At 42.7% G+C, this 25,380-nt stretch overlaps 1 protein-coding gene across 2 annotated transcripts in view; it reads left to right on the forward strand.

Annotated features, from left to right (window-relative positions):
• SLC17A5 (solute carrier family 17 member 5) overlaps positions 1 to 25,380 on the forward strand; it is a 354,543-nt gene that overhangs the window by 227,677 nt on the left and 101,486 nt on the right. For both annotated transcript variants that reach the window (XM_069235678.1, XM_069235679.1), the window contains exon 8: positions 18,101 to 18,233. In XM_069235678.1, coding sequence (XP_069091779.1) covers positions 18,101 to 18,233 — 133 coding nt within the window. The remainder of the gene's footprint in view (positions 1 to 18,100; positions 18,234 to 25,380) is intronic.

Consider the following 25,380-nt stretch of genomic DNA (forward strand, 5'->3'; position numbering starts at 1 on the left):
CAGTCGATGAAAGACAGTGTGGTGTGCAGGGAACAGGAAAACACTTGTACAGACATATATAACATGCAATGTATCCTGGTTATCCTCAGAGCATTTTACCTTTGTCAGCTCTCACTCAAACCAAAACTTGTTTTGTATGTCGACAACAAGTTCTCTGTAAAACTATCTTTCCCTTCATTCATGAATACACATCCCATTTTCCAGGTGTCTCTTATTAGGCCTTCCAACCCCTTGCATAGGTCCATTAGAGCCCTTGACATGGTTTAACACATAGAGATCTAGATGCAAAGTACATCACATTCCTAAATGTACAGTAGTATCCATAGGCAAAAACTATAATAGGTCAGTGATTAGAAGGAAGACAGTCACTAAAATAATCATTAGCAACTGGTTATATCAGTATCACAAAGCAGGTAGTATGATTCCATATCTGTAATCCTGTCCCCCATGTGGTCAGGACAGATCAGTTCTCAGTGATTTACTGGAGAAAAGCAGTGTAGAAACACTGGACATCTCACTCCATCCACATGGTGACTTTCCTTCGGACAGCAAGAAGTAAGAGAAACTAGACCGTTGTGGTAGTGTCCATCCAGTCACTGAGATGTAGGGACATTTTCATCTCCCAGTCTACATGACTGCCTCCCTCTCTTAGCCAATGTCTGTGTTTTGATAGAATTGCTGCATTCTGCCTGTGTTTTTTGAAGGTGACAGCTCCTCCTTTAGAAGAATGCTGAACACATAGAGTTCAATGACTCTAACAACTTGGGAATTCATGTTATGCTGTTATACGGTTCCTACGGATCAAGAAGGACTGTGTATCTAGTCAACATAAACTTCATCGTATAGGGACTTAGTCCACATATATTCTTTGAGTAAAAGTTGACATGGTTCCTAGCTATCTCACAGTACTCTATCTGGACCCCTAAACACACCAGGGTACCAGATGGTTTTTGCATGCTCGAACATGACTACTCTGATTTCCAACGAAATTGTGTAAACAGAGCTACCCTTCCATTGTCATTCGGCGTACCCTAGATGACACAAGAAAATGCAGAAATATCTTTTAGGGCATTTATTGCAAAAATCTTATTCTTGCATAAAAACTTTAGCTGCCATCATTAGGCAAACAGACAAAGCATGGTAACCATCATTACGAAAATGGTGAAAAATATATACCGTTCAACCATTGGAATGTTGTTATGTTGGTACACAGGGGACCAGCCTGGTGTAGTGCAAGCTGTTGTTCTGCGCACGGTAGAGGTCAGGATCAACCAAGCTGCATCCTGGACCCTGTGTGCCATGTTCCAGGATAATCCCAGCGGAAGTGCTCCTTTGCAGGATGTGGCGACGAGGCAGTTTTTATAATACAAGCACTGTTTGTGTCGCACTGGGGTCATTGGTGCAGGTTCAACAGTATGATATGTCTGCGAGTGCGGGGCTGCCTTCATGGACAATCAGAATATTTATGGTGTCATGTTCAGTATGCTTAGCCTTGGACAGATTGTATAGACTAGAGGACATCAAAGTTTAGAAAAAACAAGCAGCATGTACAGTGATTTCTCCAAACAAATATGCCAATTAAAGACTAATAAAACTAATAAAAACAATTTGCTTAAAAACAAAGGGCTGAATCAGTGTAGGAGGCTACTGACATACTTTCATGTCCAAAGCCAGTGGGAACCAGGAAGGAAACTATAGACAACAGATCCATCGTGGCCTGAAAAGCAAGTTATAAAGAACAGATATGGCCGAATCCAGCCAACTTAGTTGATGCTGAAGGCAAGACTGCCAGTGGTGTAACCACCAGGTTAGAGTCTGAGTCCAAGAATCCAGAAGCCAAAGAGTCAATTTCAGCTTAAAGAGATGGTTCATAGTACGCATCCAGCAGCAGTGGCAGCCCCATAGGACAGCACCGAAGGTGGGTCCTCAATGAACTCACAAGCTGATTTATATCCACAGGTTGAACTAGCTGCGTAGCCAGACACTGATCTAGTGCACACTTGAAAGGGCAGCCAGTGGAACAAAGGCTGCACACAATGTAACCATAGAGGTCTCAATGACAAAGACCAGTGCATGTTCAATTCCTGGAGCAAAGAAACTCTGAAATATTGTATCATGCGTTCATGACACAGCAGGACGTTTGACAGATTCACCAAAATAGGGATGACTAGGAATAATGCAGTTGGTATGTTTCCAAAAACGCTGGAGATCAGAGAGTGTGGAAAGATGGAGAATCCCTCTAAATATAGCCTGGAATGTGCTCACAAAACCAGACCCAATCACTTTAAAAGAGTGTACCACTCCTGCAGTATTTGATGCATTTTATATTCGGTGAACAAGTTCACCAAACTTCTGCAGCAAGTTAGTGCAGAGTAGCAGTTGGACTTCAGCAGAAGACCTTGCAACTTGGAGATCAAACGTCTCTCTAGCTGATGTGAAAGAAACGTCTTTATGAAAAAAGAAGGCTCAGTTTATTGGAGATCACATTAAAATAGGAATGGAAGGCCATACAGTAATTTCCCTTCCAATGTTTGTGGGTGGTAATAACAGGTTTCTACAGCAGGTCATAACTCTGGAGGCCGTCACTACATATGGAACACTCGGTTTCATTCCACAACAACTGTGGTCGTTCAGAACCAAATAACTCCCATTCGAAAGAGATCGGAACACTGGGCGAATCAAGGAGAGTGGTGCCCCTTTCAGATAATACTCCAGATTTGCCATTAACGCATTACACACGCCATGCAGCGTTACCTCTTTACAAAGTAATGAGTAGCGAAACAAAGTTTCTCATTCGTTTCCACTAAGGAAGACTTCAGTTTCCCTATGCACACACTTGTAATTGAAAGGCAAATCCAGGGACTTGTGAACAAAACTATCCCCCTTAGCTTCATATCTGCCTACCTGATATTTTCCAGACAAGATGTCAATTGAGATGTAGATACTGATACAGAGATAAACCCATGAATTTACCACACTGCAGAAGGCGTTTGAGATACTGAAAAGGGTACTTTTTCTAAAAGATCAATGTTCTATATGGTGTAAGTTGCATCTTTTTTGCCATAAATCTCTGTATGCATGGTAAATTAAATGGCAGAAACAACTCTGATGTGTTCAGATATTTCCATGGTATAGTGTCCAACTCAATTGCATAACAGATCTCAGCTGATTCTGCTCATGTTGTTACAGAGACGTCATTTTGTGTGATACTGAATGCAGATGACACAATATTATTCAAGTAATAAATGTGAGTTAACAGCGTAGTCGTGCCATTGTCCAAAACAGCCAAAGCTTTTGCTAATTTTTCCCTTTTCATCTGTCTTAGTCATTCAGCAGTGTCTTGCTAGAAAGTTTTTTTAAAATGTCACTATATATGGCATATAGGGAGCATTTCTGACATGGTGTTCTAGACCTAACAAGAAATCTTGTAAATCCATGTCATCAGAAATGAGAGAGAGATGTTCCCTGACTGTAGTTAACACAGAATGTTGTAACCATTGTTAGCACAATTTCCCTTCACTAGAAGTGGTAACCACAACTTAATGTAGTGAGTGTAAGTACTGGGGTTCTGTTCTGCTCCCCTTAAAACACAAAGTGGACTTTAAAAAATGTGCATGACCACAATTAGTGCCAACTGGCCACACTACCTACCAATCCGGACCTGAAATTGAAGAATGATATGTACCTTTCAGTATCTTGTTTTTTTAATTGCTCTTCTGTGTAGTTTGCTAAATGTTGCCAATTATCAAAACGTCCAATGGAGTGTATGCTAGGTTTAGTCATCTCTTTAATTTTAGCCAGACCCATCCAGGTTGTTTGTTGCACTGTTTTGTTCAGGAAAATCATTTGTCTAAGTATTAGTCAGGCTGTAAGCAAAACACCTGTACCTGCCAATGACTTGCTCTTCAAATCGATTTTGAAACAATATTACTTTTCCAATATTTATAACCCTGTACCGCCAGTTGTGAAATTAATTAATCTGAATAACTCAGTTTAGTCTGTGTGAGCACATTTTTTGTTTACTGCAAATAGGGTAAGCTTATAATAATAGGAACTTGGGTCCAAGGAAATTTGTCTTGAAAAATATGCAAACATTCTTGTGTGTTTTAGAACTATCTACTAGTGGTGTTGGGCACTGTTCCCATTGTATGTAGTTTAAAACTGCACAAGGAGAACTAGCTCTGTGTAAATAGTGATGTACATAATGATGATGATAAAACATTTCACCCTAATTAGCACATTCAAATACAAATCTTCAGTTTCAAATACAGGGTAGCTTTCCAATTCAGGTGGCATACTTCTCACTGTAGTTGCATCCTATTCATCGGAAACAGCACCTGGAATGATGATTATGTCCGTTGGTATGTTGAAGACATATGGTATCTGTAAAGTTTCTGTGGAACCAAAAATATCAAATGGGACCTTATCCCACAGAGTTCAGTCAGAGATGGGAAATGCAGAAAGCATCCTAAGTGAGAAAGAATGAGGCTTCAACATCTTGGCTCCCAGTTCAGGAGCAGTGTGTTCGGGAAATCAAATCATTTAAAATCAAGAAGAAAACTATAACAAATCTGACCCAGATGTAGAGGGAAAAGTGAAATGGCAATCCAGATGTAGGGCCAAGGAGGAAACTAATAGGTCTTTTTTAGCCAAGCAAGAAAAGCATGTCACTCCATGCAAAGAAGTGTGTGAAGAATTTGAAGAAAAATCAATGTCAATAAAATAACCAGAGGCAGTCTGTGCAAAAACAGTGACCTTGCATGGTAATTCTGAAGTAGAGAAACTGTTGCCACCAAACTAGCATGTGCAGACGTCTATCCCTCATGTGCAGCTCTGATTATAATCTGTATGAATTAAATCATACAACAGTTTTGTCTGCTGTGCATAATCTGATATGCATGTTCTACTGAAATTTAGAAAGCCTAGCAATAATTGTAGGTTCTTTATAGTGTTTGGTGGTCGTAAAAGAGCACATTTCCCTAATAAATGTGGGACAAGGCTTTTGCCTTAATTGGACAGTTTAGATCCTAAAAAAAGGACCCTGAGAAAAGCAATTTTAAAATTTTGGAAAGAAAACTTGTAGCCGTATTCTGCAAATCCCAACAGTGTCATCTACTTGTGCTAAGTGTGTATTTAAGTCATCGTCCATCAGGTAGATGTCATCAACATATACCAGTGCTTCTTGGTTAATTTCATATCAAATTGATGTAACTGGGGTTGCGAACATCCAGGACTGTTCTAATACCCTTGTGTAGGTTGACAAAACCGACTTTGTGAACCCAGGGCAGAGAACTCTGTTAAGTCTCTGCTTTCAGGCGCTATATTTGAAAGAAAAGAAAAGAAAAGAAAACATTGGAAATGTCCAATCTAGTTTTCTACTTTTTACAGGCTATGTTGTTCATTAAGGCCATACTGTGTGAGTTTTGGATTGCAAACGTGCATGTGTGACTGCTTACATGTCTGTAGTCTAAGACTATTTGATAGGAAAGATCTAGTTTCATGACAGGGAAAAGGATTACTCATAGGAGAATTGCAGGGTTCATTTACTCCCTAGTATTAAAGTTGTGAGCGTATTTCTGTCACTGGACCTTTTGCTTCATGTTTGATAGGATATTGTGGTTGCACCAGTGGAGTAGAGTGTATAGGTATTTTATGATGGGGGAACCCTTATCCCAACTTATCTGATTGTGGAATAGTGTCGTGCTTGTGCAAGAGCGCAATGTAATGATATCTATCAGGCTGTTTAAGTGTATCATGGTTATGCAAATTGTAACGCTTTTCATGGACCCTGGTTGCAGGGAGCCACCTGTGTTTTTGTTCTATCTGTATGTTTGTTCGTTAGAGGACTCAGTGCCTGTTTGGAGTTATCAGACTTGCAGTGAATGCATCATGGCCCCGTGCCAGCCCCCTTATCATCGCCCAGGCCTTCTCACCCCTTTGATCACACACAGCAGGGCTTTCACCATGGCCTGCCACCCCAGTACTAGTGCAGTCTCCTTCCCTCCTTGCTCCTCTCAGCTATCTTCTTCTTAGACTATTTCTTGATTTCCTCAGCTTTCAGAGCACCAACCTCAGACTTGGCCCAGTGCCAGCCCCCTTATCAGCATCCAGGCCCTCCCACCCCATTGATCACACACAGAAGTGCTTCCACCACAGTCTGCCATCTTCATTAACATGTTTGAATGCACCTCGTGATATATGAGTTCAGACTACCCGTTGTACAAAATTAAGACTCTAAAGAAGTATGTTTTGATGCAGTGCTATAATGTGCCTGTTGGTGTCAAAGCTTACATGTTAAATAACAGTAGGTGTTCGAGCACCCAGGATAATGTGCTGCATGGCTAAATACCTACAAGGTCCCAAAGGCAAGACATATTTACTATGCCAATATTTGTGATTTGGTGTAAATCTGTTCAGTAGTTTGAGAGATATTAAAGAAAAAAGAAATATACATACCTAGAGGCTTGGATCCTCCATGGATCCACCACTGCAGATTTGGGAATCCCCGCTCCAAAGAAAGGACCTGAATGGCTGGTCGCAATCTGAGATAAAATTTGTGGCCGCCATTTTGTTTATCGGCTCGGTGTGAAAAATAACAGTGAAATGTGAGGGAAGGCCCCCTTCCCATGGGCAGAAAATTTGCGTTACTCTTTTTTTTCAAGTCGTTTCGCAGATCCGTTGCAGGGCTAAGCGCAACCCACCCTCCCCCAGTATAAATCCACAACGGAACCATGAATCAAGAGCCAATTTGGAAACAAATTACACACACTCACTCAACCAACCTCACATGTAGTTGCTAGCACATCGGGGTTGGCAGTATGTGGGGGGAAGGTTGCAGGGCCTGGCTTCAGGTCACGCCCTGCTTCCAAGCCCCAGCTGTGTTAAAAAAAAAACATAGTAATTGACTGGAAAAAACAAAGGTTACAAGGACGTTATAGTTAAGAATTACCATAAAAAAAAAAAAATACATAAAAATTCTAAAACAGGCAACTAACTCTGGATGTGTTTCTGAACACAAGATTCTTTGTTCATGGATCAGAATATTAGTGTGAAAACATCGGTCTAAATCAACCCCAATGTTAAACATCATAAACATCGACAACAGAATAATGGATATAATGTTAAAACATTGCTCATTTCTATGTCAGCCATCTTAGAGTGTAGCCTGAATCTCATTAAATAAATGAAATTCTTAGGCACAATCACATATACTTCTATCACTTATTTTTCAAATGCATGCAACAACAATGGGTCACCACCAAATTGAGTTAACAAAGTTATAACTAACAGGGAAATCAAAACAATAACTCATTTTAATTTGTTCTCCAGTTTTTGCTAAAATGCCCATACTTTATACCTTGAATTGTTCCAAAAATGTCAAAAAAGGCATATGTACCTTTAACTGTCTATGCCCTGTGGGCTAAGTATAAAGATCTCGGTGAATTCTCAAAGAAGCCCTCACAATTATCACATACTTTAGGCAATACATTTTAAGGAGGGCCATCATTAATGTACAGTGTTGAATAGGGAAAGGAAGGGCTCCTTTTAAAAGGCATGATTTAATAAAGGAACCTAATTCCTTTTAGATTAATACCCCCTGTAAAGGCTTTTACACAAAATTGTTCCCTTTTCTGAGCAATAACCCAACTCTGTCCTGTGACCCATAGTAGATAGAGTTTGGTCCTAAGGCCCGTCAATCAAGCCCAAGTGGTACCACTAACAAATTAAAAGGATACAGTGTATGTAGGAAGTTGGCTCTGTATATACTATTTCAAAGTAAGAAATAGTGTGCACAGAGTCCAAGGGTTCCCCTTAGAGGTAAGATAGTGGCAAAAGTTGATAATTCTAATGCTTTATTTTGTGGAAGTGTGGTTGAGCAGTAGGCTTATCAGAGGGTAGTGTTAAGCATTTGTTGTACACACACAGGCAATAAATGAGGAACACACACTCAAAGACTTACTCCAGGCCAATAGGTTTTTATATTGAAAAATATATTTTCTTAGTTAATTTGAAGAACCACAGGTTCAAGATTTACATTAAACACGTTAAATGTAAGTTACTTCATTCAGATACTTTAGGAACTTTGAATAAAAGTAATATCACATACAGTCTTTGTAAAAATGGCAATAAGCGATTTTCAAAGTGGACACCGTGCAAAAAACAGTTCCTGGGGGAGGTAAGTAAAGTTTAGATTAGGAGGTAATTAAAGCACTTACAAGTCTCAGTTTAGGGGCATAGGCAGCCCACCGTTGGGGGTTCAAGGCAACCCCAAAGTTACCACACCAGCAGCTCAGGGCCGGTCAGCTGCAAAGGTCAAAGAGGTGCCCAAAACACACAGGCGCCTATGGAGAACAGGTGTGCTCTGGTTCCAGTCTGCCAGCAGGTAAGTACCTGCGTCCTCAGGGGGCAGACCAGGGGGGGTTTGTAGAGCACTTGGGGGGACACAAGTAGGCACACAAAACACACCCTCAGCGGCACAGGGGCGGCCGGGTGCACTGTGCAAAGGTGGCGTCGGGTTTCAGGTAGAAAACAATGGAGGGACCCGGGGGTCAATCTAGCGGTGCAGGCAGGCACAGGGGGGTGGCTTCCCCAGACAGCCACCACCTGGGCAAGGCAGAGGGTCGCCTGGGGGTCACTCCTGCATTGAAGTATGGTTCCTTCAGGTCCTGGGGGCTGCGGGTGCAGTGTTGGTTCCTTCCAGGCAGTCGAGGTCAGGGGGAGCCTTTGGATTCTCTCTGCAGGCGTCGCTGTGGGGATTCATGGGGGTCGTCTCTGGTTACTCACAGGCTCGCAGTCGCCGGGGAGTCCTCCCTGAGTTGTTTGTTCTCTGGATCTCGAGCCGGGGGCGTCGGGTGCAGAGTGTGAAGTCTCATGCTTCCGGCGAGAAATGTGCAGTCTTTCAAAGTTGCTTCTTTGTGTTGCTTCTTTGTTGCAAAGAAGTAGCTGGTTTTAAACAGGGCTCCTGTTCACAGGAGTTTCTTGGTCCTTTAGTCCAGGGCAGTCCTCTGAGGCTTCAGAGGTCGTTGGTCCCTGTTGGATGCATCGCTGGAGCAGGTTTTCGAAGTTGGAGACAGGCCGGTAGGGCTGGGTCCAAAGCAGTTGTCGTCTTCCTCATTCTCTGATGGCTTGTAGGTCAGCAGTCATTCTTGTTTCTTCAGGTTGCAGGAATCTGATTTCCTGGGATCTGGGGAGCCCCTAAATACTGAATTTAGGGGTATATTTAGGTCTGGGAGGACAGTAGCCAATGGCTACTGTCCTTGAGGGTGGCAACACCCTCTTTGTGCCTCCACCCTGTGGGGAGGGGGGCACATCCCTAATCCTATTGGGGGAATCCTCCAAACGCAAGATGGAGGATTTCTAAAGGCAGGGGTCACCTCAGCTCAGGACACCTCATGTGCACCACTTGTCATCTCTTCCTGTTCTAAAAGTGGTCATCAGCATCACCTGCCCTGTGGTAAAGCTCATGTAGCTGCAGGGTCAGGAAACTGGTGGACATGATGCACTTATCAGTGCTATTCTATGAAGGGACTACAATTCCCAGGTTTTTAGAGGCAGCGGCCATCTTGGAGTGTGGCAGGCCTATAAAGCCCAGCTACACCCAAGCACATTGCTCACTATTTTGAAGACTTCGATGCAGTCAGACCTCGTGAGGGTTCCTCTGAAGAAGAGCAGATTTCCTGCATGTCAAATTGACAGCAAGTCGGAGTATCCTTGTTTCCATGTTGAATTCAGATACGAGTAGGTCGTACTCGTAGCGGTAAGGTCTTGATGAGCCCAATCTTGAAGGAAGTTTTTACTTCCAAAAGTACAGCGCCCCTTAGCACAACGAGCAAAGCGTTTCCAGTTCTAAGAGTAAAGCGGCTTTGGTGCGACGATCAGGGCGCTTAGGATCACAGGAGTAAAGCACCGCTTAGCACAACGAGCAAAGCGCTTCAGGCCACACGTGTAAAGCACCCTTGGCACGATAATCAAATCGTTTCAGTCCACGTGAGTAAAGCGCCCTTGGCATGACAAAGCGTTTCAGTCCACATGAGTAAAGCGCCCTTGGCACGACAATCAGAGCGTTTCAGTCCACATGAGAAAAGCACCCTTGGCACAACAATCAGAGCGCTTCAGCCACATAAGTAAAGCGCCCTTGGCACAACAATCAGAGCGTTTCAGTCCACATGAGTAAAGCACCCTTGGCTCGACAATCAAAGCGTTTCAGTCCACATGAGGAAAGCAGTCTTGGCACGAGGATCAAAACGCTTTAGTCCACATGAGTAAAAGCGCCCCCTTAGCACAACGAGCAAAGCGCTTCAAGGCACACGAGTAAAGCGCCTCTCGGTACGACAATCAAAGTGTTTCAGGTTACATGAGCAAAGCGATCTGGGCACGAGTATCAAAACGCTTCAGGCCACATGAGTAAAGTGCCCCTTGGCATAACGAGCGTAGAGCTTCAGACAAAGCAAGTAAAAGTGCTCTCTGGTATAATGAACAAAGCGGTTCATGTTTGATGATCAAAGCACTTCATGAACAACAAGCAAGGCACTTCTTCCCAATAAACAAAACGCTTCAAGTTCAATGAGTAAACTTTCAGGACTAGGTAGTAAATGTGAAAACGTTTCAGAGATAAGCAAGTTATAGTTTCATTGTTTTTTGGGAAGCATAATCTGTGAGATACATATTAAAGTCTTTGAGAATTTCTAGGCTGAGATCAAACGTTTATCTTATGAATGCATAATTGTTACATGATTGATATTTAGAGTATGACCATAGTCCAAAGCTCTTGACATCTCTAGGTTTAGAGGTTACAGTTTGTTCTTGTTCCATGATTCAAAGAAGGGGCTATGCTCAATTCACAAAGGGTCTCAATCTGATATCACGGAGACGCCTTCATTCAAGAGTCTATTGGTGAGCTATACTGGTATAAAAAAAAATCTGCATATTTGTACTAACCGTTTCTTTTCAGATCTCTCTCCCAGCAGTTCCCTACCCCAATTCCCTTCCCCCCCGCCTGGCTTCATCATAACTCTGTGCTATAATAGCCTTCTGAGTGGGTGACGCCGGGAGGTGGGCCTTTTGTTCAGCAGCGTGCAGATCCTGAGGAAAGGGCACTGTGACACCTAGGGCCTGTAAATTAAATGCAACTAGTGGGCCTGCAGCGCAGCTTGCACCAACCACAGAAGTATCCTGTTAAACCTGTCTCAGGCCTGCCCATGCAGGGTCTGCATGTGCGGTTTACTGCTACACTAGCTTGCCATCTACATTTATTTGCAAGGCCTGGAACTCCCTTTTTACTACACGTAGTTCACCCCTAAGGTAGGCCCTAGGAAGCCCTTTGGGCAGGGTGCTGTGTAGGTAAAAGGTAGGGCAAAATGGTAAGACGTGCCTATTGTGTTGCCTATTCTGTTAGTGACACACAGTCTATTTGGTTGCTGACTGCTGTGAGTGCTGCCCCTCTTATAGGTTTGCATTAGGAATGCCTATGCATATGCTAAGGGGTATTTTCTGAACTTGGAGGAGTAGTGTGGCCATGTTTGGAATGGTAGTTAGAAATCCTGCCTATTGGTGTAAGTGGACTTTGTATTACATTATGGAAATACCACTTTTAGAAAGTGGGCATTTCACTGTGCTTATGACTCTTGTTCTTTGCACCATGACTCCAGTCCACGTCTGGGTAGAGTGACAGCTGGGCTTTGTGCTTACTTTCCAAGCCGCCATTACACAGGGAGGTGTGGAAGGATTACATCTGCATACTGAATGGTCTTCCTGGGCAGAGAGAGGGAAAGGCGGGGGCACACTTACATTTGTATAGGCTGTGTTCTGTCCTTACACAAGGGGCTTGTTTACCCCCTACTGATGTCTGGAACCAGGGCTGGGATTGAAGGGGGTGTTGTGCACTTCTAAATTTACTTTGAAGTGCCTCCTGAGATCAAAGACAAAAAGTGTATAATTACTGGGGTTGTTCCCCATGTTTTGGGGTACACTGTGTGGCCTAGACTCCAGGTGCTACTGTAAGGACTTGCCAGGAACCGCCCTTGGGACTGCCCTGCTGATGTGCTTACCTGTGGCCTGCTAGGTCACCAAGAAGGACTGCCACTTTTGTTCATCAGACTCATGGTGCTGGCATGCCTGCGTTCTGCTTGGTGCCCCCAGTGTTCTCCAGGGTCTGGTGGGCTGCTTCTCACATCCTTGTGTATTTGGAAGCTGGGTATTGGACCTGGTCCTTTTTACAGGGTCATCCCCAAACGTTTTGCCTCCTTCCTCCTATTTTTCCTGACCTGTTGTTGTTGGCTTTTGAACTCTGAGCACTTTACCACTGCTAACCAGTGCTAAAGTGCATATGCTGTCTGTGTAAATTGTACTGGTGTGTGTCTGGGGCCTTGCCTCGGCAAGGCAGGATTTCACAATCAAGTAAGACTTTCCTTTGAAGTAACCCTACTTCCTGGAGAAGAAACTTGTAACCAGAACCTGCACCCTGTCAAGAAGAACTGCCTGGCTGCCCAAAGGACTCACCTGACTGCTTTCTGTGAAGGACTGCTGCCTTGCTGTTGCCCTGCTGCCTGGCTGCTCCCTGGCTGTAGTGAAGAAGTGCTCTTCTAGGGCTTGGATAGAGCTTGCCTCCTGTTCCCTGAAGTCTCAGGACCAAAAAGACTTCTCTCTTGCAACTGGACTCCTTGTGCGGCGAAAATTCGATGCACACCATGCTAAAAACGACACAGCTTGTCCCTCGGTGAGAAATTCACTGCACGCCGAACCGGAACGACGCAGCTCGACTTCGCAAGGAAAAAGATCGACGCGGCGCCTGCGTTGCGACCGGAACTTCCACGCACGGCCCACTGGATCGACGCACAGCCGACATGGGACGACGCAGCCCGACTTCCAGAGGGGAAATCAACGCAGCACCTGCCATGCGGGAGAAATTTCCCCACAATGCCCACTGGAACGATGCAGAGCTTGTCACAAGCTCAGGATTCCACGCACAGACTCCGGGGCGCCTGAAAACCCCGCAATCCGAAGAGGATCCACGACCGAGCGCCAGAAATCGACGCACAGCCGTCCCTGCGTGGAAACGAAATGCCGCATCGACCGTGTGCCGCTCGAGAAATCGACGCACACCCCTTTGTTTCCACACTTCTCCTCCTCTGCGGCAGCTTTGCAGAGTTTTTTCACGCGAACCAGGTACTTTGTGCTTGAAAGAGACTTTGTTTGCTTTTAAAAGACTTAAGACACTTCATATCACTTTTCAGTGATATCTGTACATTTCCTTATTGCATCTTTTATCGTTTTGACCTGCAAATATCTAGCTAAATATTATATATTTTTCTAAACACTGTGTGGTGTATTTTTGTGGTGCTATATTGTGTTATTGTATGATTTATTGCACAAATACTTTACACATTGCCTTCTAAGTTAAGCCTGACTGCTCAGTGCCAAGCTACCAGAGGCTGGGCACAGGATAATTTGGATTGTGTGTGACTTACGCTGACTAGAGTGAGGGTCCTTGCTTGGACAGAGGGTAACTTGACTGCCAACCAAAGACCCCATTTCTAACACTGGGGTTCTAAGGGGACCACATGAGGATTCCCCTTTGAGTTGTGTGATGAGTGCTCCAGATTTCCCTTCGCCAGCACATGCTGAGCACTGTGTGCTTCCTGTGCCAGATGTCCCACACTCAGCTCAAGGGGAGCACTGTATTGATCAGGGGACACATTAGGAGAACACCCCTTTTGTTCTTGTTTTTGTGGGCCCCTGCCAGGCAGTCCCCCAATACCCTCCCCCCTTTTTGTCAGGAGGACTGTGGGGGCGGAGGAGTGCAGCGTAGTCCCCTGGTAGCCTTTAGACGAGCATGGCCGACATGTGCTCTGCCAAGTGCCCCCGGGGCAGGCATGCACTACTTTAGTGGGAATTCACCACCATGATCCAGGACGAAGACACAGAGCAGCTGGCTTGCTTCTGACTCACCGGGCTTCCCTGGGCCGGGCCACTCCAAGGGAAAAAATGTAGCAGCCTGGGTTTCCCCCATCATTCGCTTGCCAAGTACACACACGGCTGGGGGGTGTTTTCTGTGGTTGCGGCCCCTGGGAGGGGAGTGGGGTTGCTTCCCTTGTGAAAAAACACTAGATTTACCATAAGAGGAGCGCAGAAGCTCCTATGCTGATGTGGTGGATTTACTACTCACCATACCTCTTATAAAAGAAGCGCAGATGCGCTGTGGTCTCCGGGCAGGAGGTGTTCCTAGTAATTACCTAATGTTCTGCATTTCTCTAATATGTTTTAAGCCCTAATATTTCTTGTACAGTGTGTGTTATGACCTGGAGTAATTTATTATACCCTTTTGCTGTGTTGTAACAAGGAGCATTTCAGGGTCTACAGTACATGCATTAGGAGAGAGGGTTTCATGATGACAATGCAGTGGGAGGGTAATGTTTTACATGACGTGCACTGTGAGAGTATTCCTTTTTTATTGCGCTCATGATGATAATGGTCTGACACTGCTTGCTTAGTAGAGTGTTACTGATTCATGACGTTTTTGGTATATGATGTTTATACAATACAGTTAATTTTATATAACCTGGTGTGAAGTTTCTTTTTGTGGTGTATTTATTGTGTCACTGGGTTGTGTGTGTTGTGCAAACGATTTACACATTGCCTCTTTGATAAGCCTGACTGCTCTGGCCAAAGCTAATGAGGGGATGAGCAGTGTGTGAAGCTCCCTTGCCCTTTCTATGGCGGTAGGTCCTACCTGGCTTAGGTGCCTACCCTAGCCAAACAGAAACCCCATTTTTAACAGTATGAAATATGTGCATATTTGAGTCTACTGCATGACAGTAGACCAGTGAAGAAAAATCTTTCCACTTGTATGCTTCGGGGGCCTCTACCACAAAGGTAACTTCTTCACCCACTAGAGGGAGTCCATGATGTGCCAAATACGCTGTGACAGTCTTTCTGCAGCTCAATGGAATGTTAACTACATTCACCATTTTTAAAGAATAGGATTCAGAGAGGGAACAATAAAGTGGAGTAATCCTTTTTAAGATTCAAGCTTGAACAACCTACAAACTAAAATAGGAGTTTCCTATTAAGGAGGAGTAACACTACGGATGTCTCCTTTTAAAGGTGAAATGTTAGACCTTGGGTACGTAACTACTCAGGAGACCCATTAAATAAGTACCTGACCTAGAACTTTGGTGGTGCCATATTTTACGGTTCCTATGAATCAAGTAGGATTCTGTGTCTGGTCAACGTAAACACGTGCATATAGGGACTCAGTCCACATATACCGTCAGTAAATGTTGGCACTGTTCCTAGGTAACTCCCAGTCCCAATCAAACACACCAGGGTACCAGATGGTTTTGGAACATGGAACATAACTACTCAGATTCACAAGGAAATCGTGGAAATAGATATATCCTTTCATTGTCACTCAGGGTACTCAAAATGAGACACAAGAAAGAAGTAGAAATGCCCTAGAGCATTTATTGCAACAATTTAACATTTGCATAACAAACATGAGCTGCGATTATTAGGCAAATGAGAAAAAGCATGGTAACAAGCATTACAAAAATGATAAACACTTAAACCATGGTAATGTTATTATGTTGGTACACTCGAGTCTCTTACTACCTACACCATTGAGAGCATAGTAGGAGTACCCTGTGCCAGATCAGTTGGGACCTATCAACCCCCTCCGTACCTCGGTAAGATGTACAGGGAAGCCAAGCAACTGGTCTGGTGTAGTGCAAGCTATTGACCTGTGAGGTTAGGATCTGCATCAGTCAGCCAAGCTGCATCTCAGGCACTGTGCACCGTGTACCGGGATAATCCTAACGGAAGTGCTCCTCTGCAGAATGTGGCACAGAAACAGTTTTTATAACACAAGCACAGTTTGTGTCGCTCTATGTCAGAGGAGCAGGTTCAATGCTATGATACGTCTGCAAGTGCGGTGCTGTCTCCACGGACAATCAGAATACTTAGGGCATTGTGTTCTTTATGCTTAGCCTTGGACAAGGTTTCCAGACTGGATGGCATCAGCACTTACCACAAACAAACAGCATGCACAGTACATTATCACATACGTGAAAAGCCATGTAAAAGGTCACTGTCCTATCCAGGTGTCTGGTTGACACCTGTTCGGTATAAGTCAATAAGGACGCTCAATGAAGGACCACACGCCAATTATAAATACAATTTAGCTTTACTAGAATTACAGGTAAAATGTAGGCATTTAGCACATTAACAATAGTAGAATACGAATAGCAATGAAAAGCATCTATTTATATATATATATATATATATATATATATATAAGCAAATAATTAATTGTCAGATATAAGTTTTAATTAACTGTATACTAAAATGCATTGCACTACGATATTTAGGAAGCAGAATATAAATAAGTTGAATACTTCAGATAAGATTTGATTTACTGCACACCAAAATGCATGTTTCAATTACTGCAGCAGGCTCTCACTACGATGTTCAGGAGGCAAAATATAAACAAACTGAATACTTCATTTAAGCTTTGATTTACTGCACACCAAAATGCATGTTTCAATTATTGAAGCAGTTCACACTAATAGGTTTAGAAAGCAAAATATAAACAAGCTGAATACTTCAGGTTATAAACACAGTGCTGGCACAAATAATCAGTCATATTAATAGAGCAGAGAAACAAAGGTATTTTATCCCTGTGTGGAAACTTAACTTAATCCACGACATGCTGGGGAGCCCTCTACCGCCTGCTTGGACCTCTCTCCCCCTCAAGCACCACGAGCAAACAGGGAGGCAGCGCTGGGCCATGGCAGCTTCCACAATTCCATCTGCGAGCTTCCAAATCCCTCACACACAATTCAGTGCTTAAATAACTCGAAGCTTGGATTCTATCTCATTCTGGCATTTTCTACCCATGTTATCAGTACTTGGCTGCTCTGCCTTTCTCCAGCCTTTGTTTTCATTCCATCCTCTCCCTGTACTCTCCTTCTCAAGGTTGAGACAGAGTCTTCTACACAAACAAGCTTGAAAATAATATCATGAACTTTTCCACGATGTTTGGGAGGGGGTTTCAACAGGCATTACACTCATCTACACTGCTCAAGCTAATTAACCCTTCGTGTTACAAATTTTCTGCATCTTTCCCTAATACTGCACAGTCACTATCAGAAAAGAAAGGCTAAGTTTAAAATGTGCCTTTTAAAATGAAGGCACTAAGCGGGCCCAACCGTGCTTTGCCACAATGCTGGCTCTTATGCGTAGAAACCATTCTATTGTCTTGAGGCTGTGATACACCACGTTATTTACTTGAGGAGTTTCTGTGGTGGCTGAATGGGTAACACACATAAGAATCTGGAGTTATTCATTTTCCTTTTGATACTAGTTATTTTTTTTCTTGAGGCAACAGCCTGCCTCTGTGTAATCTTGTTCATTAGCTGCCAAGCTCAAACTTCCCTTCCTATAACGAGGGGTACACCGGCTGGGATGAGTTCTTTCTGATGCTAATCTATTTGAGTAGCAGATACTTGTTCCAAATAAAGTGTATTATATCATCATTTTCTATAAATAAAAATGTATTTTTAAAAAGTGTTGATCAACTAATGATAAAGTAGTAAATGACATTCCCTACAGTGATAATCTTTCCTTAATTTTGTTGTGTTACTGATACGACGTGCCAAATGCCTACCCAAATTATGGTAGTCCATTTTTCTACCCATACAGGGTTACCAAAATGCTGCATTTTGACTTTCTCCTGCCGGCCAATATCTATTGAGAGATTTATAGACAGCTATAGAGATAAACCTCATTACAGTCACAACATGAAGATTACTGTGGTTTGTTTCTATAAGAATTGCCTATGAGGATCAGAACTGTAAAGAATAGAGTTAAAGTATTTCAGGTGTGTGAAAAAATGTTGAACTTAGTAGTCAATTACAATTGTAATTATTTTTTAAATAGTTGCCTTATTGTTTGGGTGAACCAAACTTACGAAGTGCTGTAGTCTTAAACAAAATAATCATTTGTTTTATTAACTGTATTTATATTTCCTGGTCAAACAGTGTCAAAAATTGGAAACCTTGGCATATGTAAACACGTATTTTGTCAATTGATTTATTTGTTACAGAATGGTTTCTTATCTGCACTTCCCTATCTTGGATGTTGGATTTGCATGATCTCCACTGGCTTACTTGCTGACTACATGAGGGAAAAATTAAACTTTTCAACTGTTGTTGTGCGAAAACTTTTCAACTCAATAGGTAGGTTCTGTTCCATTTGACATTTTCTTTATTTACAGCTTTTTGCGAAAATGTTAGTTTTCCATCAGAGAGCATTATTAAAAATTGCAGTCTTAATCGTAGCCCTACCTAAATATGGTATCCAGAAAATCAGCTAACCCATTGTCTTTGTAAGTATGTGTAGGAAAGTTTAGATTTGCGATTCTTAGATTCACATGTATATATATATATAGATTGACAATATGTATTTGAAACGTCAGTTGAAAAGACACCCTTCAGTAAATCATAATAAAAGTATTAGACACACTCACTCCTGCCGAGATGTGAATTATTCATGACTCAGGGAAGACCTTCTGTATGTAGCTGAGTGCTACCCCAGTTTTGGGTGTTATGTTCTCGGGCTTTTACACTAGTAAGAAACGCGTATTCTTGAAAAAAAGCTTTCTTAATGGCAAAACCCGTTTCCCTGAGTAAGCCGGACTTATTCCTCGAAATTAATTAATGAAATTAACCTAATTCTGGAGTCCGACATAACTACCTGAAGAAAATACTTTGTTAATCGGGTTTAATTATTCAGAAGTCATTCAAATCTAAAACGGGAACAAGACACATCTACTCACGAAAAGTAATTGTGTATCACACACAAGGAATGTATTTCACTGCAGTTTATATAGTGAAAGAAAAGCACCTACATTAGAATAACATAATATGGATGCTGGAGAATAGGATTTCTGGTGGGATAGTATGGGGTGAGCCATCAGTTTTAGAATATATCTGCTAGAGTTCATAAGTATTTTTTTTAACTGTTCTAGGTTTTTCCTTGTAGTGAATAATCATATATTATTTCTGATATTTCTGAAAATGCATCTGGTTTTATTGTAATTGGTTCTTATGTTTTAAAGCTTATTGAAGTAGCTATTTCACTAAATTTTAATACGAAAAACACTGATCGTATTAAATTTTGTTATATCTCTCGTCTCTCGTTCTAGTTGGTGATTGATTCTTTTATTTTTGCCATTTCCATAGTCGGTAATACACCTCACTTTGTTTAGACAAAGTAAACATTTATCCTTGTACATTTTGGCCATTTTCGCTCACTTTGTTTCTCACAAATAATCATATGTCCAGATGAAATGTGTTTCACTTATGAATCCTAATATGACCCCTAACGATTATCAAGTCTAACTTTTGTTGGGACACGTTTTACATACATCCATGAGTTTGAACACTACCAGGAAAAAATATCTAAATAGTAACAATCCATTATTGTTTGTTGTGTATAAAAGACTATGCTCAATACTAAATTAAAGGCAAAATATTAGCAATGTATTTAATTCCAAAAGCAGCTTATTGTGATCTTATGTTTGTATATTGAATCTATTGGTAGTCTGTAGTAGCTGACTAGAATTGTGTTGTTCGAGCTGTGTCTGCTGTTTGGATTGTTTAATATCATTATGTCATTAAAGTTTATCTCCCCAAAAACATATATTGCTTAGATGAAAAGATATCCCCAGTGTTTCCCGAGTTCAGCAATTTAGACAGGATAAACCTTGACGAGAAAGCATAATCAGTGTAAAACGTATTATCTACTGTAGCTCTATGCTAAAAGTAAAACTTGTTTATTGTATGTGGATGTATTATTGAGGTAATAATTGGTGTTTATTTGACTATCCTGGCCTGGTTTACTTTTTTAATTTCTTGGTGGCATGTGCCTCATCAGGTATAACAATGAAATGGAGAGTCTCTGGGGTTACAAAAATTCATATGCTGGCTCCTTTTTTTATTTTTTATTTGTCATTTAGTGTAGCTTTCAAGTCCATCAAGTTGTATTATTAATAGTGTTTAACAGGTTTATTCAATCAATCAGTAATTTCTAAAGCTCGACTAATCACCCGTAGGATCTCAAGGTGCTGTTTGCGGGAATGCTGTTCAGTCAAAAAGCCAGGTCTTGAGGTCCTTCCTGAACTGCTTCAGTGATGCTGTCTGTCTGAATTTGAGAGGTAGAGTGTTCCATGTCCGAGCTGTAAGATAGGAGAAGGATCTTCCTCCTGCTATGCTTTTTCGGGTCTTGAGAACACCTGCGAGGCGAGCTGGGAAGAACAAAGTTGTCTGTTGGGTATGTAGAAAGCGAGACCGTGGTTGAAGTATACTGGTTCTTTGTTGTGTAGTGACTTGTAGATGTGGATCAGGAGTTTGTATGTGATGCGCTTGTTGACTGGGAGCCAGTGTAGGTCTCTGAGGTAGGAGGAGATGTGGCTAGGTCAGGGGATGTCCAGGATGAGTCTGGCTGCTGCATTCTGGATTCTTTGTAGTCTAGATTGCAGTTTCTTGGTGATGCCGGCATAGAGTGCGTTGCCGTAGTCCAGTTTGCTAGTGACAAGTGCATGGGTGACTGTCTTCCCCGTGCCAAAGGGGATCCACTTGAAGATCTTTCGGAGGATTCGGAGGGTGTGGAAGCATGATGACGAGACAGTGTGGACTTGGCGGGTCATGGTTAGAGGAGAGTTCAAGATGGTGCCCAGATTGCGTGCGTGGTCTGTGGGAGCTGGGGCGTTTCCCAGAGCGGTAGGCCACCAGGAGTCGTTCCAGGCAGAAGGTGTGGAGCCGATTATAAGGATCTCCATCTTGTCCGAGTTGAGTTTGAGGCAACTGGGTTCCATCCAGGCAGAGACTGCTCTCATCCCATTGTGGAAATTTCTCTTGGCCATTACAGGATCGTCGGACAGGTAGTACCATGATTTACTGTACATTATACTTCTGCTTGTGTTTAGGAGCAGAGATCTGCTTCAAAGAAATATACATTTCTGTATAGTGCCCTTTGTCTATTGAATTAAAGAAATCCTAGCTATTGTAGCAGCAAGTTTCAGTTCTGTTAAGGACACAGGGGTGAAGATTATGATTCTCCAGCAGCCAACAGAACTTCAACAGTAAACCAAACTACATTTCCCAAGAATTGTCTGGAAAAGAAGAAATATTCAACCAATCTCAATAGCTAATTGTCCATATGGTCCTTCTTCAGTCTTTATGCCTCCTCTTTCTTCCTGCCACAAGCGCTGTTCTGACTGCCTGAACTACTTCTGTTTGTTCTAATCATTGCCTATGAATGCAAGAGAAAAGGTGTTATGATATTGCAACTATTCTTCTTTCATATGTCCAATATCTCAAAGAAAGAATGCATTACACAGATGCTTTCTGAATCCGCAATCCTGATATACATCAATAATTTATCTTTTTAGGAAACAATAATTTATCTTTTTAGGGAAAAAAACAAAAGCTTATAGCCTTATTTGTTACTTACTGGTAATGTATTTGTATAGTTCTGAAGATTGGACTTTGGGATGATCACCTCTGATCGTGTGGAGGCCTAATCCTCACCTCTGTGTCCTTAATAGAACTGAAGCTTTCCCTTACAATAGCTAGGACATTTTTCATTCTAAGTCGGGACTACAGGCAAGGGTTATACTAGTTTACAGCTTATTGATTACCACTGCAGCACCATCTTATATTGGTGTAAAATAGAACCTCTAAAAAGTAGAGTCAGTGGATCAGTCCACTGCATTCAAGATATATTCTAACATGCCACCTAATTGAAAGCCTTAGCGGCTATGGCCCCCCTATGTGGAATGCTTCCCGTACCTTTAGTGACAGTTCCTGCTTCTTGCATGACCCAATGCACCCATTCAGCTATAGTTGGGGAAGAGACTGCTTTTTTTGTTTACGAATTGAAATTAGTAATTGGTTCTGACACGCCGGGGAAAGTTCTGGTGTCATGTTCTCGTAAGCTTTGCGACCTCATACCACACAAAATTTTGGGAAAACCCTGAAAACTGGATGTGATGTCACTCTAGAATTTATTTTTTTTCTCCTAAAAATGTTGAATGCAACCCCATCTGTCGTGAATATTCTACCCATTACCTCAAGGGCTCTGACATCCAAGACCCTTCTGCAGGAGACCAGGCAAAGAAGCATCGCTAGTTTAGCGAATAGTTCCTTCCATGACAGATATTTATTGCTTTGCCAGGAAAGGAAAAGATTTAGGACCGTATTGACATCCCAAATGGAGGAATACCTAAGTTCTGGAGGGAGAGAAAGGTGAACCCTCTTGAGTAACTTCCTTAGTGAAGGACGTTTCTCTACAGGGTTACCATGAATTGGATCATGGCCTGCTGAAATAGTCAATCCAAAAGTGTATACCCACCTGTAAGCCATCCCCTGATCTGCTGTGGCCACTAAAAATTCAAGATACTGACAACTTCTGACCCCACGGGATACACACCCCTTTGCATGCACCAGTAAATCCATCGGGACCATGCGCCTCTTAAGTGTCCCATCTGCCCATGCTCAGTAAAGGAGGGACTGGACTTGTCTCAAAAGGCCAAGTACTTCTCATTGTTTCCATTAATCCACCAAGCCATCAGATTTAGCGTGCCCTCTGTCACTAAGAGGTTGGGGATTCCCCTGGAGATCTCAAGGGAGATCTGGGTGATTGAGTAGAGGCATTAGAGAATTCCATGAAAGTTCCATCAGAACTGGATACCATGCCTAAGTTCTCCAATTCGGAGTCACCAACACCAGATGCACAATTTGTCTCCTTGTCTGTGCCAAGAGGTGGGTTATCATTGAGAAGGTGGAAACCGTGTATCCCTGCTCCTTGGACCAATCTTGTAACAAAACATCCCTTGCCATTGTGTTAGGATCCAGTTTCCAGTTGAAATACCCGGGAAGTTGATGATCCAGCCCAGAGGCAAAGAGGCCAACCAAGAATGGTCCCCATCGCATTGAGATTTGTTTGAAAAGTGTCTGGTGTAACTTCCAAGCACTCGAATTCTGAAAGTGATGAGATTGCAGTCTGCAATATATTTGATCTTGAAAACAGATGTTCCCAAGAATTCTCTCAAATCCTTGCACTATCTGAAGAACCCATGGGTCTGTTGTAAGAAGCTGCCAATTGTGGACAAAGTTTGCCACTCTGATTCCCACTTTTAACCGGGAAGTAGGAAAAAGGTTCACCTGTGGAAGGTGATTCAGAAATGGCCTCTGTCACCTCTGTGCCTCTGGAATCCTCTGAAGTGATTAAAAACAATCTCATATCTGATGAGTCTTGCCTCTGTCCACACTTGGCTCTAGAACCTCTGTACGCTGCTTGGGGAATAAAACAGCATGTTAGTCGATTAGCCCCTGCCACTACTGACCCCTGTAAAAACCTTTGGGGTAAAACGTTCTATACAGATGTTAGGGCTTTCTGTAGGGAAGTGATTTTTTATGTAGGGAAGTGAATGTGGCCACACATGTTCCTTATTCTTTAATACATTTGTCCACAAAGAGTCCCACTTGTGCCACCGGCTCATTGTAAGAATTGGATTGATCCCCTAACTTAGGGGCTACCTTAATAAAAAGTGAACAGCGTCACTTAGCAGAGAGGGTACAATTTGCGTTACCTAAAAAAATGATTGTCCTTTGGGCCAACCTCATAGGATTCTGGCCTGATTCTTTAGCTTATTCGGCCATAGCAAGAACCTTTGTTACGGAACCTGTGATGTCAAAAAGTTTATCCTGGCATGTCCATCAAGATCATTAAATTCCTTTCTACAGGTTGCAAATGTATTTGACCAGGAAGGTGGCGGTACATGCATCAAGGTCAAGAGTAGATGTTATTTATCCTTCCAAGGAGAAGTAGGAACATTCAAACGCAAGGGGATCGCGCTCCACCTTATCTAGTGGTTTATGCAGTTTCCCTGCTACATAATATCATCCAGGGCCGAACATATCAAATAAAGGAGGTTAAGCATCAATGCCAGAGTGTCCTTTTTCTGCAAGAAAGGTAGAGAGGAAGGATGCCAAGGTGTCTCATGTTTGTCACCCTCGTCTGAATCCACAGAGGAATAATGCCCATCAAGAGGATCAGAAGTGGACAGGAAGAGGTTTCCCGTGAAAGGTTCCTCTTTGTATGTCTTCCCTTGGTTAATAGCCTCAGAAACCTGGTCTCTTGCGGGTACGCACTGTGATATGAATGACTTCTTCATTTTAGCAAATGCGTGAAGCACAACCCTTTCGTCATGTTTCCTTTTGGTAGTAGCTTTTAGGGGTTGGGGGGCGGGGGTTTGCGATTTCCTGGATTGTCCCTGAGGTGTAGGAGTGGAAAATGACCCAGGAAGGCACTCCCTCAGTAAGGGGGGTGCTTTACATTTGCGCTCAAGCTACACCAATGTCTGTTCTATGGGGGCGGGGGGGCATTACACGTGCAACTGCCTTATATATTGAGGCGTCAACCACCTCGAAGAAGTCATCACCGTAAAGGCAAGCTACAGATGCCTCTTCTTTTTCTGGCTACTGGATGACCTGCATCATCAGCAGATCACTATTTATAGCTGGCCGACCAGCAAATGTGAAATGGCCAGGTAGCCTAATTAGGGCAAGCCCAAGGAAATAGTACCCATAATATCAAAGGCGAGTAATAAATCGCCAAATTTTACTCACCATGACCTGCAGGGCATGAAAACGCTGCCTTTATTGAGAAGGGGGAAATGTTATTCCCCTATACAGACTCCTAAGGGTGTCTAACTCCATGGGAAGACTAGGGCGCAGAAAATGTGGGACACGGCGTTTGAATAAATGCTGAAGAAAAAGTGATCGCTGCACCACAAATTAAATCAAGACTCAATTGGCACGGTGCTCCGTTTACCAGACATCTTGTGAGGAGACAACCATGCCTACTGCTGTGAGGGGAAAAGATGCTCAGTGTCCACTCACTCTTAGAGAAGAACATGGGGGCCCTCTAGTGGACAGAGGACTGTTGCACGCCCTGCATGTGCAGCCCGTGCTATCTGCTACAAAATATCAGTTTAACACGGCATTCCCACGGTCTAGATCGACAGCTGTTCACAAAAACAAACACCACTTAAGAAATTGCACATGGAAATAAAGCAGATATCCCATCTTCCAAAGGAGACCGGTGTACTTATCTCGACGGCTGTTGGGGTAATGAAAAAATTGCGGCCAGAAAGACTATATGGACAATGAGCAATTGAGATTGATTGAATATTTCTTCTTCCTTTCCCGACGATTCTAGGGAAATGTAGTTTGTTTTATTGTTGAAGTTCTATTGGCTGCTGGGGAATAAAATGAAGAAAGAATATCATAATTCTCGTCTTCGGTCCTGACAGAATTC

The sequence above is a fragment of the Pleurodeles waltl genome, chromosome 5 (genome assembly GCF_031143425.1).
Source record: "Pleurodeles waltl isolate 20211129_DDA chromosome 5, aPleWal1.hap1.20221129, whole genome shotgun sequence".
NCBI lineage: Eukaryota > Metazoa > Chordata > Amphibia > Caudata > Salamandridae > Pleurodeles > Pleurodeles waltl.